At 35.0% G+C, this 15177-nt stretch overlaps 1 protein-coding gene across 1 annotated transcript in view; it reads left to right on the plus strand.

Annotated features, from left to right (window-relative positions):
• CHORDC1 (cysteine and histidine rich domain containing 1) overlaps nt 1–15177 on the plus strand; it is a 42733-nt gene that overhangs the window by 21329 nt on the left and 6227 nt on the right. The window contains 3 exon segments of the mRNA XM_082628350.1: nt 61–192; nt 194–225; nt 3113–3166. Coding sequence (XP_082484476.1) covers nt 61–192; nt 194–225; nt 3113–3125 — 177 coding nt within the window. The 3' untranslated portion in view covers nt 3126–3166.

The raw sequence follows: 15177 nt of genomic DNA on the forward strand, positions 1-15177 counted from the left end.
TTGCTTCTAAAACTAATAAAAGCAGCCAGGTGTACTGTAATTCTCTTTGATATGTTGCAGGTGATTGATGTAAAGCGAAGTTATGTAACTATGACTGCAACAAAGATTGAAATTACCATGAGAAAAGCTGAACCTATGCAATGGGCAAGCCTTGAACTGCCTGCAGCCAAAAACCAGGAAAAGCAAAAAGAAGATACAACAGAATGAGTTGAGAAGGAAAAGAAAGTTATTGACTATTTCAGAATTCTTAATATGTGGTGAAGTGGTGGCTTGCTGCTGTACTCTTGTTTTCTTGTTGTTGTTGTTGTTGATGAATCTGGCATTTCAGGGTCTACAGTAGGTCCAAGCCAAAGTCAGTTTATCTTTTTGTGCCTCCCGTATCCCTTTTGAGTAACCTAAGACTGATTATTCATTTCTCCTCACTAATAGAACTGTAGTTGTGTCTTATACTTGAAGCAGCTAGAAAATAGCTCACAACAGTTACAGCATTTCATAGTATATTATGTTAATCAGAGAAATGTAAAGAAACATTTGTTTTTACATTTCTTTCTTTTATCCTGTAATTAGTAAAGCAAGATGGAATGTCAAATTTTTAATTAGTTTATTCATGAGTTTGTGTTCCTATGATACTTGAAAATCTTTAAGGAAGAGATGAAGCTCTGCATTGCTTTTTCCACTCAGCAGTTAACGTTTTGTGGGGGGATTAACTTGAGGTAGTGTAGTAAGTAGTAACGGGGAATATATGCATTGATTAACAAATTTCAATTCATTTACAACTAATTGGATTAAAAATTGCATCAGTACCTATATAACTGGCTAAGCAGTATGATTTAAGAGTATAGGAAACATTATAAATAGAGTATAAAGGTATCAATTTGGTTAGAAGTCACCATTTTATCAGACTAAGCAATAATGTTAAACATCTTTTTCCTGACTATTTATAAGGTCTTTGTATGGTGTTATGACTGAATTGTACCTAATTTATAGCCTACACTCTCTTAGAATCTTTTATTAGTTACAAAGATCTGGCCTCCCTGATGGAAAAGTGTCTGTAAAGTTGTTGACTAAAAGGCTTATGGAAATACATCAGGGTATCAGAAAAGTAAATATTTAAGCTTTGCTTTATGACAGTTATTACATGTTAAATAAACAAAATAGCTTATTCTTTTGGAGTTTTTTTTTTTAAGGCTTTCATGAGCAGCTTGACAATTCTAGGTGATACAATGTTGATTATATATTGTATTTGATGAAATATAGGTATCACAGAATTAGATTGTTTAGGCTAATTGAAGTCTTTAAAGGATAGTTACTTTTTGAGGCAGTGCAGAGCTCACAAAGAAAACTGATATTAAGACGTGTTATGAAAGCCGAAACTGGCAGAACTTAATACGTTTGGGTATGAATTATGTTTATATAGATTAAAATGATTATTTTCTTAAGCTCCTTGAGTGTTTTTCTTTTCTTGGTATTAATGGACTTCTTATACAGAAAAGTTTGCAGAAGTACAATTTTAGTTAATAGCATATCTCAGTCTACTACCCTTAACAGGTAACTATTAGATGTAGTTATATAATTCTTAAACGGTTTAGCTGCGTTAACGTATAAAGACAGAAAAATCGGCAGCCAGCTTTTCATGACACTAAAATACCATGGCAAGAAATTTTTGCAGTGAAGATTGGACTCAAATAGAGTATATGTTTCTAGTACTTGGGGTTGTATTTAAATTTTTTAAAGTTATCTTTCATAATTTTGGAACGTGGGTTCATTTGGAGACATGAAATCTTGTGTATTGTTTAGGGGAAGGATTGATAATTGATTTGATTTGAGGTAATGATTAGTAGACCCTTTTCTTTTTTTTTTTTTTTTTGTGGTACGTGGGCCTCTCACTGTTGTGGCCTCTCCCGTTGCGGAGCACAGGCTCCGGACGCGCAGGCCCAGCGGCCATGGCTCACGGGCCCAGCCGCTCCGCAGCATGTGGGATCTTCCTGGACAGGGGCACAAAACCATGTCCCCTGCATCGGCAGGCGGACTCTCAACCACTGCGCCACCAGGGAAGCCCTAGTAGACCCTTTTTTTTTTTTTTTTTTTTTTTTTTTTCTGTACGCGGGCCTCTCACTGTTGTGGCCTCTCCCGTTGCGGAGCACAGGCTCCGGACGCACAGGCCCAGCGGCCATGGCTCACGGGCCCAGCCGCTCCGCGGCATATGGGATCCTCCCAGACCGGGGCACGAACCCGTATCCCCCGCATCGGCAGGCGGACTCTCAACCACTGCGCCACCAGGGAGGCCCTAGTAGACCCTTTTTTGATGATTCCTTCTTGAGGCTTTTTCCCCTGAGCAGTATCTTTATATGTTATGTGCCCGTGAACTATTTAAAGCAAGCATATTATTCACCTAAGAGTTAGTTACAAAGCACTGACCTTTTTATATATATGTGTGTGTATATATATATATAATCTGTCAAAAAATGCTTATTAACTTTATTAAGTTGTTTCTCTAGAAATGCTTCATCTTTCTTAGCATTCATAGTAATTACTATAGCAAAGCAGTCAACTAATCTGACAGCTGACTCAACATGGGAAACATAAAATACCATTTTTCTTGCCTGGCACGTTTACTAGTATAAAGGAGAAAAGTGCTAAGAATTTGAACTTTTATTATTTTTTAGCCTCTTATTTTTGAGGTAATTTTAGATTTACGGAAGAGTTGCAAAAAAAGTACAGTTTTTTATATACTATATTAATCTTCCCTATACGTTAAAATCTTACATACCCGTAGAACATTTACAAAACTAAGAATTAGCCTTGGTACAATGCTGTTAACTAAAGTTGAACATTAATTTTGACCATTTGTTTTTAGTAGAACACGATTTAAAGAGTAGTTCTTGAGACCTAATATTTTGGTAGTAATTAAAAGCCAGTAATTATGAGCCATTAAAAGTATAAGTTGAAATCAACCTTTCATAGACATCTGTAAGTCAGTGTTGTAACTTCTTGCTGTAACCATATACTGGCAAAGTACTGTAATGATCTATTTTATTAAAATTTATATTTTATGCCAGAGATTTTAATTCTTATTAAGTAAAACTTGTTGTGTTTGGTTTTCTTTAGACAGTTCAACCATCTAAGGGTGAAGAGAACCTTAAAGAGTTCTTGGAAATATTTTAAGGTGACTTTTGGTTATTGCTTTACCACCCCTTGCTTTAAAAAAAAAAAAAAAATCAGCCATTGCCCAACCCGAAAATGCATGTCATACATATACCCATATTAAATAAATTCACTTAAAAGTGGGAATTGCCTGGTGGTCCAATGGTTAGGGTTCTGTGCTTCCACTGCAAGGGGTCGGGGGGCCGGGGGGGAGGGGAGGGAAGCTTAGAAGCTTACTTATGAGGTCTGTAACCTTTTTTTTTTAATGGCCGGGTACTTTTAAGTTATCAGAATGTTAAAGGTTTTTGGTTTGTTTCATTGCAGATTATTTTGACGTGGCATTCATATTTGATACTTATTTTTGCCTATGTTATAATTCCATAGCCTCAATTATGGAATGCAAGCTAAGTCCAGCTTGTTTTTAAATTTTGTTAATAGGTGTTTCCTTTCATTTCTTTTGTTTGTTGGGTAGGTGGGAAGTTGTTTTTTTACCTGATTGCTTCTTTACTTCCCAAGTACAACTTAAACTCATCTGGAGTTGTTGCATGACTTGCTTATTTTATTTAAGTGTAGATAGAAACCTGCTGCTTTAAACATTTGGCATTATCTCTAAAATACTGGACTTGCAAAGGTTTTCTTGTGGTTTTTTTTTTTTTGCAAAGTTGTTTGATTTTAAGTTTTTATATAATTCTTAGTTGTGAAGAATTCCTTGAAAAACAGTTTTTCTAAAGAGCATGTTTTTATTAAATGCTAAATAATGCCTTTTCTTAGTTTTCCAATTTAGCAGGCCACGTTTAATGTCTACTGAAGTGAAATAAAACTTGCAGCCTTAAACATTTTTATGTTGCTTAAAGATTGTGTCAAAATAATTTTATTTGTTAATCCTTTTTGACTAAGCAGATACAGTGTTCAAGTAATTCAGTCCTTAAATTATCTTTTTTAAGACTGCTAATAGAAGTAAGATTACTGATTAAGCCTGGGAGAGGGTAGTCTCCCTGAACCTGTAGTACTTTCCCCTCCTCCAAAAATGAGACTAGCTGAGTATATTAATGTTTTTGAAAACACTATGATTCTTTTCTTCATATTGCTCATTTCAGTTTATAGTTCCATATTTATTAATTATTTATATGATTAATTTGTTAATGTTCGTATACTCTTATAGACCACATACAACCTTGACTGTGTTTGGGCCAACAATTATGTCCCCATTTTCTAGTACAGTATTTGGCATGTTGGTTGGCACATGTAAATATAAAGACGTAGCACTTGTTATGGGCCTGTCACTGTTCTAAGGAGTTTTATGAATATGATCTTAATCCTCATTGACCTTAAACCTCATGAGGTAGGTTCTCTTGTTACAGTCAAGGAAACTGATTTATGGCACAAGTAACTTGCCCAGTGGCAAAACTAGTGAGTTGTGGAGGAGAGATTTCAAACTCAGGCACCTGGCTTTCTGTTCTGTGCTCTTAACTACTATTTTATGCTGCTTATGTCTGTCAGTTGAATTAGTGGGTTCCGTAAAACATTGGCACATAGCATGGAAAACTAGTAACACTGTTTAGTTACCAGGAACGAATTTACTTTCACATGTTTTGTTAGAAAATAAATTTATAAAATAAAGTATGTAGTCCTTCTGTCTGTACGGTTTTGGTTATAATAATAGCTGGATTAAAAACGTATCATTTATGTTTTGACAACCCTTACGGTCTCTAGTTTCTCTAAACAGCTTCCAAAGAAATGTCAGAATCCTCAGTTCAAAAAATTTCCATTGCCATTTTGATAGTGATGTATTTTGTATATAGCTTGTAGATAGGAATTGGTATTTGTGTGTTGGATAAAATGTGTAATGAAACAGCAGCAAACTTACCTTTGTTTTCCCCATTAATATGAGAGCTGGTTAAAGCAATCTTATGTCTGGAGCATAAGATATGCAGAGGAAGGACAGATAAGATTGTAAACATGGGGATAAATAGCAAAGGATCATTTAAATTGTTGGCTTTCATCTTGTAGACCAGGCCATTGGTTATCAAAATACCACTTCTAGACCAGAGGTGTCAGCATCTTGAAATCTGTTAAAAATGCAAATTCTTGGTCCCCAACCTGTCAGACCTACTAAATCAGAAACTCTGGAGTGATATCCAAAAGTTTACAGAAGAATTTCCATTTTATTCTGTTGTACGATAAGTTTCGGAAACACTAGCAGCGTGGAAATCTAATTAGGCTTGCATTCTTTTTTTCTTTTTATCAACTTAATTTCTTTTAAATTAACTTTTTGTTTCAGAACAGTTTTGGATTTAAAGAAAAGTTGTGAAGATAGTACAGAGTTCCCATATATTCCACCCCCATTTTCCCCTATTTTTAATATATTGCATTAGTATGATACATTTGTTACAACTAATGAACTCATATTGATACATTATTATTAACAAAGTCCATACTTTATGCAGATTTCCTTAGTTTTTTACCTAATGTCTTTTTTCTGTTCCAGGATCCCATCCAGGACACCCCATTTCATTTAGTCATCATGTGTCTATCCTTGGTCTCTTCTTGATTTTGACAGTTTCTCAGACTCTCTTCAAAACCCTTAACAATTTTGAGAAATACTGGTCAGGTATTTTGTAGAATGTCTCCCAATTGGGATTTGTCTGGTGTTTTTCTTAGGATTAAATTTATGTGTTTTGAGAAAGAAAACCACAGGGGTAAAGTGCCATTCTCATTAGTGGTGTCAAGGGTACGTACTGTCAACATGGCTTACCATTTTGATCTCCTGGCTAAGGTAGTGTTTGTCAATTTTTTAACTGTAAAGTTACTCTTTGTCCTGTCTTCTATCGTTTAGTTCCTTCTGTGTGCAGCCCACACTTAAAAAGGGGTGGGGGAGCTATGTTCCACCTCTGAAGGGTGGGGTATCTATGTAAATTATTTAGAATTTTTGTGTTGTGTGGAAGATTTGTTTCTTCTCCTGATTTATTTATTTATGTATTTATACCAGTGTAGACTCGCTTTTATACTTTGAATTATAATCCAGTGCTACTTTGTTTCTCAGATTGTCCCAGCTTTGGTTATTGTAGCCTTTCAGTTGGCTGTGTGTCCCTTTGTCATATCCTTGGCCTATCATTGTGGGTTTACTTTTGGTTTTGTTTTGGTGTTGTTCCTTAGCACTTTCTTACCTTCTCGCACTCCAGCATGCTCCAGGCAGTCATTTCTCCAAAGATTCTAGGTTCTTTTTATTGGAAAATGGTATTAGAAACCAATATCTGGATATTAGGTGTACTCATTGCTGACTTATCTTTGTGTCTAGGTACACTCAAGCTGATAGCAAGGAAATATGTGTGTATACTAACCTATCTATACACATATCTATAAATATTTCTGTAAGTAACTGTTTTTATCTATAGTAAGGTGAACCTGAGTTCACACTTAGATCTCCAACGCTAGTCCGTTACCACACAGATCACTGCAGCCTCCTCCCCTAGCTTATGTGTAACTTCCCACTCCTACAGTAAAAACCTGGCTTCTGTCATCCACTATCCATTTACTTGTTCAGTTTCAGTATACATATACAGCAGTATCAGAATTTTTAACCTAATCTATAGGAAACAGATTTATCAACTGGAGTAGTGCTTAGGTAGTTTTTTACCTGTAGTCTTAACATTTCTAGACTCCTACAGTCTCAGAGTTAGCTGAGCACCTTTTCCCCCTCACTTCTTTCTTTGAGTTTTTTTTCATATATTTGTAATAAGGCTTGTATTTTATTTTAGAAAGATCATTGTAGGGAATTACCTGGCAGTCCAGTGGTTAGGATTGCACACTTCCACTGCACAGGGCCCAATTTTGATCACTGATCAGGGAAGTAGGATCCCCAGGCCACACGGCACAGCCAAAAATAAATAAAAATAAAATAATCATTATAATGAAAGGTGCAGTTAGAAGTGTTTTAAAGAGGAAGACCCTTTAGGATGAGGGCATGAAATACACCAGAAGCAGTAGGAAGAGAAGAGGATAAATTAAGAGATTTATCTTGAACTCAAAGGAATTAGGGATTAGAGGGTGAAATCTCAAGGATGACTCGTAGATTTTGAAACAGAAGGAGCACCTAAACAAGATAGGGAATTTTGGAAGACGTGATTTTTTACAGAGGACTCTTGAGTCCAAGGAATCTATAATGCCCAGGTAAAGTAGTCCAAGCTATTGGTAAGTTCTGACGCTTACAGTGAGGCCGTGTCTGACCCTCAGAATTTGGAAGTCATAAGTAAATAGGCGGTAATGTAAATATACCATTTAGCTAACTTTGAGAATACAAAGTTGATACTGTTCTGAACTTTTGAGAGTTTTGCTTTAATCCAAAAGCAGTGACAATTCCTGTCCTTTGTATCATGCAGGAGTACACAGGCATTGAGATAAGTAAGCCTGAAAAAGGAGTGTTGAGGCTTACATCCGGAATATGCAGAGTGTGCCACCTAAACCACCTGTAATGGGTCCCCTAGATGAAAGAAAAGTTCTTTACCAGAAGAATGCGGAAGGAAGGCTGGGTGGATGAAAAACAACATAAATTCACCACAGACCCTTGATTCTGTCAGTATGATCATTAAACAATTTTAGTGTTAGGCATAATATATTCTTATGGTGGAGGAAAATGTAAAGATTATTTGTTAGACATAAAATCCACAAATTTTAAATGATGCATTAGGCTTATTAGAATTGATGGCTTCCTTATAATTACAATTGTTTGTAAACTTTAAAAGGCTTCCTAATTATGAAAGCTGGATTCTGATAACAGACTGATCCCAGAGTGGCCTGAAACCAAGTTGGACTGTTTTCGTTACCTTAATGATTCCTTCCAGCCCCCGCTTCCCTTGCCCATAATGCTACTTAAATTATCATTAAAAGGCTGAGTTGGACACAAAGGAGGGGAACCAGTTTAAGGAAGCAGAAAGCCAATGTCAGGATGATGAAAATCAGAATTGAAAGATACTTAAGTGAAATTCTTGTCCCATTTAAGTAGATGTATAGTAATAGGGCTTTATAATTCACTTGATCAGATTAAAATACTTCATAAATTCCGTTTGATCTAGGCTTAGGAATTTAGGAAGTAGTAGTTACAAGTAATTCAGAACTGTAGACATAACGATAACTAATTTTTTATTCAATAGCTTGGCAATTCAAGCGTGCTAAGCACTTTGCTAAGTGCTTTTGATAGCTTTTCATTTTATCTTCAGAATACCCCCATGATTATATATTATCCATATTTTATGGATAGAGAAACAGAGGCAAAGGAAGCTACATAACTTGCCTCAGGTCACAATAGATAGCAGATGGCAAAAGGATTTTAAAATGAGGGCCTTCAACTTCAAAGTCCTGTTTAAACTCTCCACCATGACACTGAAGACATCTGAGTCACCATGCAAAACCTAAAATTGGAACTGCTATTTCTTTATTAGTGTTTAGTCTTTTCTTCCTTAGTATCAAGTGAGTGAATTATTGTGAAAAGGTAATGTGCTTTTAACTTTTGCAGTAGTTAATTGAGCCATTGACTTTCTTGATAAGGACCTCTATAGGGCTGATGGGCTATTGACAAGAATTAGGGATGGCTTCTGCGGGACTGCAAAAGGCCCATGGCAATGAAGGCAGGCAGTTTGTTCTAAAGGCTTGTGCATATAAATAACCTTGGACTTACTATCATTTGGAATCTGGAACAGTTTTCTACATCTGTGTTCTTAGATGTTGATGATTGGAAGACAATGTACATAGGCAAATAACATGTCACTGTAATGGGGTGAAAGAAGCAATGCATTAAAATTAAGTATTAGTGCATTAGGCAAACAAATTCACTCTTAACCTAGTTTTACATGATTGAAGTTTTCATTTGTGAAAAGTTAGGGAAGATGTCCCCATCAAAGTACAAGGAAAGACACTTAAACCTGAGCTCTAGAGTGTTTTAATGAATCAAGAACCACATGTAAAATTATTATGTTATAAATTATAGGACACTTCTTCCAAAGAGAGATATGTAGCCTGCATGGGTGATCTTTTTATATATTATTATGCTTTGCCAGGTAATCTTGATGCTAGTTGAGGTTAGGTTTCTTAATATTTTTTTCTCCCAAAGGAATTGTTCTGAGTTGGTAGGTGTGAAATTTACATATTTTATTAATGTTTTTGGTAAGATATAAAAGTTTGTGAGCATCTTCAATTATTATAGCCATCCCTTTGCTTAATTATTTCATTTCATTCAAGAAAACATTTTTAGCTACTTCGTATGTGCTGGGGATAATTACCAAATACACTGTGGCCTCTGCTTCCAAAGAAGATTCCAGCAAGGAAAGCAAAAGGTCATCAAATAAAAACTATGCTAAAGATCAACCTGTAAAGAGTTGCTGTGAGAGCATGTTTGGTAGATTTTATACATGGAATTTTGGAGGGGTAGACACTAGAGTCCTGAAAAAAAATGGGTAGGAGTTAACCAAATAGGAGGGGGGATGGAGAAAGACAAGGATGTGAAAAGAACTAGAGTTGAGAGATGACAATGGCCTCTTAAGAAAACTCTTGTTAGTCTGCTTAGCCCCAAAGCTTTCTATCTTGCCCTCGCCCCTAAGCAAACATCTCAGCCTTGGTTTTAGGTTCCTCTAGATTCCAGTACATCGTGGTAGTTCATACAGCCATCAGAAACTCTGCTGATAATTCCCGTTAAAGTGCCTTAGTCTAGGACGAATCTGACCTTTAGCCCATGCCTAGAATTGGCAAATGTCCCCAAGGAAGTAAACAGTTGTTGCTCTCAGCAGTATTTGGAGACTTTTAGTACATTTAGTTTTCATTGCTTCTACAGTTTTTTGATATCTCTAAAAATATTGTGCATTTAATACATTTTTTTTTAGTATCTGGAACTGGAGTGATTGCCTGCCAGTACCTACTATATCATTGCTGGGAGTGTGGAAGTCCCTATTGAAAATCTGTAAATAGAGTGTAGCATGATCCCATTTAGGAAGATCATTCTGGCTGAAGTTACTATGATTGTGATCCAACAGGGGAAAGGAAGTTGGGTGATTTGAAAGGAAGTTTTTACATCATTTAAGTGAAAGATATTGTTGGCGTGAATTTAGAATAATCACACTTGGGATTGAAAGAAGTGGATGAATACAGACTTACTAAAAAGAGAGGAAACAGAGCAAATGACTCACTAAAGTTAAAAAGCAATGACAATACAAAGACTAAAATCCGTTACAGTGTGGTAATTATTTCTCACGTTACTGTTTTACCAAACTCATTTCTGTACTTCAAAAGTCAGGATTGGAGGAGAATTATTTTCTTGTATCTCATCTCCATATCTAAACTTGAAAGTTGGAAGGTCAATTGATAGTTTTGAAATTCTGAGCTAATATGAAAAATATTAAAATAGCCCATGTATGCATCTGTAAATGAGTGTTGTTTGTATCCTTAGAAGAGAAGAACTAGTAAATTACAAAGATACAAAAAGAGGTTTGTATTTTTGAACTTTATTGCATCCCAGAACTTTGTGTACTTTTTTCTCTTCAAAGTTAAAACAGCCTTACTGTAGTTTTTATTATAAGAGGAATATATTCCAATGTAAGAAATTAAAGCAATACAGAAAAGTACAAAGATTAAAAGTCCACCACCCCAGTGTAATAAGTACTGCTGATACTTGCGTGATATCTGTACATTCAGTTTTATCAACATATTTTTTTTCCAACTCAACAATAACTCATGGACAACTTACCAAAAAATGAAAAATGTTTATCAGTTTATCAGCTTTATGACTATTATACTATAAGTTAAGCAGTTTCCCATTGATGAATATTTAGTTTACTTTTTTACTATGATAAAATGTTGCAGTAAGTATCTTTGTCACAAATACTGGCATTCTTTCCAATTTTCTCTAGAATAATTTTTTAGAATTTAACGTATATGCCTATATTCCATTTCACATGCTTTTTATTAGTTTACTTTTATATTACTCAATATAAGCAACATGTTTAGATTTTTTAAATCATCAAACTATTGCATTATAATAGACATTTATGGCTTATTTAAATTTGATTTTAAAAGTCAGCAACAGGGAATTCTCTCACGGTCCAGTGGTTAGGACTCAGTGGTTTCACTGCCATGGCCTGGGTTCAACCTTTGGTCCTGGTCGAGGGAACTAAGATCCCCCAAGCTGCGCTGCACAGCCAAAACAAAATGTCAGTAATAAAACAGGCAAAACATTTGTCTCTAGCAAAATATTTCTTTGCTATTTCACAAGTATCCTTATGAGAAATAATCTCTTACTCAGGATATGGACCAAGGAATAGGGTATGCTTAGGGGAAAAAAGGTTTATTTTATTTTTTTTCTTTTTGGGGGGATGATTCTTTGAGCTGGGAGATGGATAAATGGGAGTTTATTGTATGTTCTCTATGTGTAAGTTTGATGCTTAATGAGACTTGAGGTGCTGTTCTGGGTGTACAGGACTCAATCTCTTCTAGAGTGTTTTTTTTGTTTTGGTTTTGGTTTTAATATATCTGATATGTAATCTGTAAATTTAAAGTGGAAAACGTTAATTAGATACATTTATATATTGTAATGTGATTGCCATTGTGGTGATAATTAGCACCTCTATCACCTTACATAGTTATCCTTCTTTTGGTAGTTGGAATAAGTTCTCTTAACAAGCTTGATGATTGTAACACGATACTATTGTCTGTACTCCCTGTACTGTGCATTATATCGCTAGAGCTTTTTTACTACTTATTGTAAATTTGTACCCTAAACAACATTAATCTTGTCCCCCACCCCTTAGCCCTTGCTAACCACCATCTTATTCTGTTTCTGCAAGTTTGAATTTTTAAAATTCCAAATATAAGCAATATCATACAGTACTTGTTTTCTGTCTGACTTAATCTCACTTAGCAAAATGTGCTGAGGCCATCCATGTTTTCACAGATGGCAGGATACCCTCCTTTCTTCGTGGCTGAGTAATATTCCACTATATATGTACCATATTCTCTTTATTCAACCATTGACAGACACTAAGTTTTTTTCCACATCTTGGCTATTATAATGCGGCCATGAATATTGGGGTTCACATTTTTTTTGAGTTAGTGGTTTCATTTTCTTCTGGTAAATAACCCAGAAGTGGAATTGCTGGATCATGTGGTAGTTCTATCTTTAATTTTTTGAGGAACCTCCACACCATTTTCGATAGTGGCTGTGCCAGTTTATGTTCCTACTGATAGTGTACCAAGGGTTCCCTTTTCTCCACATTCTCACCGGCACTTCTTATCTCTTTTCTTTCTGATGATAACCATTTTAACAGGTATGAGATTATAGCACACTGTGGTTTTAAGTTGCATTTCCCTGATGATTAGTGATATTGAGCGTCTTTTCATGTACGTGTTGGCCATCTGTATGTCTTTGGAAAAATGTCTTATGTCTTCTGCCCATTTTTTAATCAAATTATTTGCGTTTTTGTTTCTGACTTCTCTATATATTTTGGATATTAACCCCTTACTATATATGTGATTTGCAAAAAGTTTCTCCCATTCTGTAGGTTGCCTTTTCATTTGTTGTTTCTTTTGCTGTGCAAAAGCTTTTAAATTTGATGTAGTCCCATTTGTTGATTTTTGCTTGTGTTTTTATATCCAAAGAAATCATTACTACCACCAGTGTTGAGTTTCTTCCCTATGTTTTCTTCTAAGAATTTTAAAGTATCGGGTCTTATGTTTAAACTTTTAATATATTTCAAGTTAATTTTTTTGAGTGGTGTAAGATAACGGTCCATTCTCATTGCTCTGCATGTGTTTATCCAGTTTTCCCAACACAATTTGTTAAAGAGACTATTCCTTTCCCCACTGGGTGCACTTGACTCCCTTATCCAATATCACTTGACCATATAAGCAGAGGTTTAATTCTAGGCCCTCTAATGTGCTCCACTGGTCTATGTGTCTATTTTTGTGCCAGTATAATACTTTTTAAAAAAATTGAAGTATAGTTCATGTACAATATTATATGTTTCAGGAGTACGACATACTGATTCACAATTTTTAAAGGTTATATTCCATTTATAATTATAAAATATTGGCTATAGTCCCTGTGTTGTACAATATATCATTGTAGGTTATATATTTTATACAGAGTAGTTTTTAGTTCTTAATCTCCTACACCTATTTTGCCCCTTCCCCCTCCTCACTGGTAACTACTAGTTTGTTCTGTATACCTGTGTGACTGTTTCTTTTTAGTTATGTTCACTAGTTCATTTTATTGTTATTTATTTGTTTTTTAATTGAAAGGAACATTCTTTAAATTCTATAGAACTTTACAGTTTTCAAAAGTTTCACACATGATTTCATATAATCCCATAAAAACCCTTTTTTTAAATCACCTACCCCTGTATTGCCCCCCCTTCCCTCTCTGCACTGGTAAACACTAGTTTATTTTCTGTATCTGTGGGTCTGTTTCTTTTTTTTTATTCATTAATTTGTTGTATTTTTAGTTTCCACATATATGTGATATTATACAGTATTTGTCTTTCTCTGACTTATTTCACTTAGCATAATACCCTCCAAGACCATCCATGTTATTGCAGATGGCAAAATTTTCTTTTTTATGGCTGAGTAGTATTCCATTGTGTATATGTGTGTCTGTGTGTGTGTCTGTGTGTGTGTGTACCACATCATCTTCATCCATACATCTGCTGATGGACACTTAGGTTGCTTCCATATCTTGGCAATGGTAAATAATGCTATGAATATTTAGGTGCGTGTATATTTTCAAATTATGGTTTTCTCTGGATATATGCCCAAGAGTGGTATTGCTGGATCATATGATGGTTCTGTTTTTGCTTTTTAAGGAACTCCCCCATACTTTCTCCAAAATGGTTGTACGAATTTACATTCCCTCAACAGTGTACAGGGTTCCCTTTTCTCCACATCTTCATGAACGTTTGTTATTTGTATTCTTTTTGATGATAGCAATTCTGATAGGTCTGAGGTGATATCTTACTGTGGTTTTAATTTGCATTTCTCTGATGATTAATGATGTTGAGCATCTTTTCATGTGCCTGTTGACCATCTGTATATCTGCTTTGGAAAAATGTCTATTCAGGTCTTCTGCCCAGTTTTTAATCAGGTTGTTTGTTTTTTTGATGTTGAGTTTTATGAGTTGTTTATATATTTTGGATCATATCATTTGCAAATATTTTCTCTCATTCACTAGGTTGCTTTTTATTTTCTTGATGGCTTCCTTTACTGTGCAAAAGCTTTTAAGTTTAATTAGGTCCCATCTGTTTACTTTTGCTTTTATTTCCTTTGCTTTAGGAGACAGATCCAAAATAATACTGCTATGATTTATGTCAGAGAGGGTTCTGCCTATGTTTTCCTCTAGGAGTTTTATGATTTTCTGTCTTATATGTAGGCCTTTAATCCATTTTGAGTTTATCTTTGTATGTGATGTTAGTGTTCTAATTTTATTCTTTTACATGTAGCTGTCCAGTTTTCCCAGCACCACTTATTGAAGAGACTGTCTTTTCTCCATTGTATATTCTTGCTTCCTTTGTCATAGATTAATTGACCATAAGTACATGGGTTTATTTCTAGGCTTTCCATCCTGTTCCATTGATCGATGTATCTGTTTTTATGCCAGTACCATATTATTTTGATTACTGTAGCTCTGTAGTATAGTTTGAAGCCAGGGAGTGTGATTCCTCCAGCTCTGTTCTTTCTCCAGATTATTTTGGCTATTCAAGATCTTTTGTGTGTCCATAGAAACTTTAAAATTTTCTTTTCTAGTTCTGTGAAAAATGCCCATGGTACTTTGATGGGGATTACATTGAGTCTGTCAATTGCCTTCAGTATTATGGTCATTTTAACAATATGGATTCTTCCAATCCATGAACATGGTATATCTTTCCATTTGTTTGTGTCATCTTCAATTTTTTTCATCAGTGTCTTACAGTTTTCAAAGTATAGGTGTTTTGCCTCCTTAAGTAGACCTCTAGGTATTTTCTTTTTGATATGATAGTAAATGGGATTGTTTTCTTAAAT

This window comes from Mesoplodon mirus, assembly GCF_964341445.2.
Source record: "Mesoplodon mirus genome assembly, chromosome: 7".
Taxonomy (NCBI): Eukaryota; Metazoa; Chordata; class Mammalia; order Artiodactyla; family Ziphiidae; genus Mesoplodon; species Mesoplodon mirus.